The sequence below is a fragment of the Emiliania huxleyi genome (assembly GCF_000372725.1).
Source record: "Emiliania huxleyi CCMP1516 chromosome Unknown EMIHUscaffold_1421, whole genome shotgun sequence".
Classification (NCBI taxonomy): domain Eukaryota; phylum Haptophyta; order Isochrysidales; family Noelaerhabdaceae; genus Emiliania; species Emiliania huxleyi.
The window spans coordinates 94-3,808 of NW_005201174.1; the positions used below are offsets into that span (position 1 = coordinate 94).

Sequence of the window (3,715 nt, forward strand, 5' to 3'; positions counted from 1 at the left end):
GAGGGGGCGAGGTTGTGAGGTTGTGAGGTTGTGCGGCGTGAGGTGGCGAGGGACAGCGTGCGGGGGCCGTGATGTGCGGGGGCCGTGATGCGGCGAGGTGGTGGGGTGAGAGGCGGTCGGGCGAGGGTCGCCTCCTCGAGCCCCGCCTCCTCTGCGCCGTGCTCTTCCGCCACCAGAGACGGGCGGTGGGCGGTGCCCAAAGACGAGTCCCTGCACCGCAGCTCCGAGAGGGAGGTCTGCCCGCCGCCGAGGGAGGTGCCGGCTGTGAGCGTACTCCGCGCCGAAGTCCGGCCGTGGCGGCGTCCGTGTGCCGTCTCCTCGGCAGCAAGGAGCATGACCTGCCGCAGGGGGGAGGTTTACTGGTTGAGAGGGGTGGGCGTAGGGCTTGGGCAGAGGGCGTAGGGCTTGGGCAGAGGGCGGAGACAGGGGCGGGCTGGCGGCTAGGGCGCAGTCCAAGGCTGCGGCATGATTACCCCCCCCCCCCCGCCCGGGCCCTCCCTCACCCGCAGCACGCTCTGGCCCGACTCGCAGAGCCAGTACTCGTGGGACAGCTTTGGCGCCCACTGCGAGAGGGCGGCGGGGGCGCGGAGCACCCAGACCAGCGGCGCCTGAGGGCGGGTGCGAGTCATCACGAGGGTGGGCCGGGTCGGTTGGGCGTGCGGGGCGGCTGCACCACGACGAGCGGCGAGAGGAAGAAGAGGACGAGGAGGATCGAGTGGCAGGTCTGCAGCTTGCGGACCTCGCCCATCTCGCAGCCGGGCCAGAGGGGCGTCCAGGTGCCGAAGCGGTGGAGGAGGAGCTGCGACTGCGAGAGGCCCACCCCCGCGACCCGCACCGGCAGCCCTCGCTCCGCCACGGTCGCCGCCTCGAAGGTGCACCAGAGCCGGAACTGGTACGAGGACGCCTTGGAGGCGGTGCGCGCGCGCGGGAGCCAGATCACCTCGCTCGCGTGCTGCGTGACGGCAGCGAGGGTGGCGACAAAGGAGTCGTGGTCGTACTTGTTTTGCACCGCCGCGAAGCAGCACGCGTCGAGCCATATTCCCTCCAGCCCCGCCGCGTGCGCCACGTCGGCGATCGAGGCGAGCGCCGCGGCGTCCATCGTTGTCCCGCTGTCGTCGCCTTCGAGCCGCTCCTGCCGGTACGAGACCAGGGCAAAGTAGGCCCTCGCCGGGGGCGCCGACTCGATGAGCGGCGGCTCCCGCCTCCCTGGCGGCCGAGCTCCGCAGAAGAGCTCCGCCAGCACGGCCTCGGCTCCACGCAGCGCGATGGCCCTTTTCAGCCGCGAGACGACGATGATGCGCACGCGAGAGGATGCAATGGCTCGCCGCGCCAGCGAGAGGCGCAGCCGCTTTGGCGGCGGCGCGGCCGGCGCATCCGCCGCAACGCGCACGGTGTGGAGAGGATTCGCAGGCTCGCGCTGCGATCGGCGCACGAGCAGCACCAGGCAGAGAAGGACGGTCTGCAGCCAGCCGGTGCCGAAGACAGCGAGCCAGGTCGGCCATACCAGCGCGGGCACGATGCTAATGGACCACACGGCGAGCTGTGCGAGCCACCAGCGGGTGGGACTCGTTGCGAGCGGCGAGATCCCGGCGTGCCTCTCGCCACCACCCTCGCTCGCGGCGGCGGTCGTCACACGAAGCTGCTCCATTGTGCCGCTCAAAGCTCCTGGCAAACCAGGCTGGAGACTTGCAGGCTTCAGCTGGTTTGAGCATTTCTCTTTTTCCCTTTCTTCTTTCCACCGACGCATCTGGAGCCTGGAGCATGAAGCCACATCCATGGAGTGGCGCCGGACAGGGCGGCGAGAGAGAGTCGTTTTGTTAGGCGGAAATGGGAGGTAGGTTGCCCTGCGCCCCGGCCGTTCCTGCCTGGACCCTGGTGTATTGCTCATCTTTTTGCGATTCGGGTATCGATCACCTCCTCGCCCCTCGCCCCCACCGCCCCCCTACTCCACCCCTCGCCCTCCCCCCCGCCCTACCGAACCACCCACCGCCCGCCCATGCCGACTTCCGTCCTCCCGCCGCCCTCCCCCCTTCCCGCCCCTCCGCCCTCGCCATCCCCCATCTGTGCGCCCCTCCCCGTCCGCTCCCTCCCGCTTGGCGCCCATCCCGCCCTCCGCCCTCGCCCTCCGCCCCTGCCTTGGCTGGCCTGGGTGGCAACTCCTCATCATCACGCGCCAAGCGGGAGGGAAGTGGATGGGGCCCTGAGCCGACCTAGCCCCAGACGGAACGGGGCGCCCAACACGTGCCCGGATTACTGTGCCTTCGTATAGAAGGGTCGGTGCGAGTCGTGCCTTCGCATAGCGGCCACTCTTCGGATCGCTGGTCGAGCGACCCGGGGGATGCCCCGCGCGCCTGACCCAGGCGCGAAAACGAATCTGCGAGGCGTGGCCGCTCATGCGGCCCGATGGGGAGGAGCGGGGCGAGCCCCCTCCAACCCACCCGCGCTAGGTCTCGGGTTTGACGCATGGGGTCACTCCCGCGAAACTCGTGAACTAGCCGGGGCAGTCGGAGAAGGGGCAACTCCGTGCACTGACGGTCGGCCGCCAGAAAACACGCCTGCGTGGATCGCGTCACACCAATCCTCGCTACCCAACGCGGCCAAAGGATATCCACCTCGAGCGGGATGGGGCTCGCTAGCCCCTCGGCGTGAAAGTGCGACCGAACTTCTGCTACACTAAGACACGGAACAACAATGACGACAGCGGACAGGCTCTCCGCACGGACCGTGCACACCAACCCGGAGCACGAAGACCCACCCCAAAAAACACAAAGACCCTAAACGGACAGAAACAAGCACAGTCCGAGGCAAACCCGGTCGTCAGCGGGCGAGGCGACGGCATGCTAGATGCTTCCCTCGCCCTGCTGCTCGGTACCAACAACGCACCGTCCTCAAGATCCAAGGTGCGTCACGCAGCCGCGCCTTCGGCTGCCGCGGCTTCACCTCTGTGTGCCGCAGCTCCGCCTCTGTTCTCAGCCCCGCAACGAGACATGTCTGCCCCGTTTGTTTCGCCTCGCAGAGCCGCTCCTTTGGCTGCCGCACTCTCACCTTGGGCCGCAGTCTCACCTCCGTTCGCAGCACCGCCTCTGTGAGCCGCAACGATACATGTCTGCTTCAACATCCGTTCGCAGCCCTGCCTCTGCTGTGCTGGGCAAGCCCTGGCATCGGGGACCTGTACCTGTGTCCGTTACTCCGAGAAGAGCGGGTAGCGCGCTGAGTAGCGGCTTTGTTGAGCACCACTTGTGCCGCGGTATGCGCTGAGTATTGCGTATCAGTCGAGGGATACGAGGCTGCCCAGTTGAAGCTCTGCTTGAGCGCATCGACATCTGCCCCATGCACGGCGTGGAGTCCGTGTGGCTCGCCGGCTGTGATTGTGGGGAGCTCCCAGAGGAGGTGAAACATGTCGACGAGACGCTTGCGACGCCAGTGCAAGCATAGAAAGAGTAGCGCAGCGCAACATGTCCGAGAGTAGCGCGCGGCCCTCAACCGCTGCTCTTGACGTTGTCATCGTCAATTCGGTCGCGTTCTCCGGTGTGTGTTGACTGCGCTTGTTCTGCTTTGTGGCTCCGCGCTTCCGCCATATTGCTGTAGCTGTCGAGTGCGACATGTCAGGTTCGACCCGTGAAGTTCACGCCCTGTGTTTTATCGGCCGCAGTAAGATTTCGGAACGTCCAAGATGTCCGCCTGTCGAAGCGTAAAAGTAACTGCTGCTGGTAAA

At 67.0% G+C, this 3,715-nt stretch overlaps 1 protein-coding gene across 1 annotated transcript; it reads right to left on the minus strand.

Annotated features, from left to right (window-relative positions):
* Nucleotides 1-356: 356 nt before the first annotated feature.
* Nucleotides 357-1,648, minus strand: EMIHUDRAFT_252679 (hypothetical protein; the record flags this gene model as incomplete). Its single annotated transcript, XM_005787404.1, has 3 exons — nt 357-404; nt 504-608; nt 674-1,648. The coding sequence occupies 3 exons, from the start codon at nt 1,646-1,648 to the stop codon at nt 357-359; spliced, it is 1,128 nt and encodes a 375-aa protein (XP_005787461.1).
* Nucleotides 1,649-3,715: the final 2,067 nt, after the last annotated feature.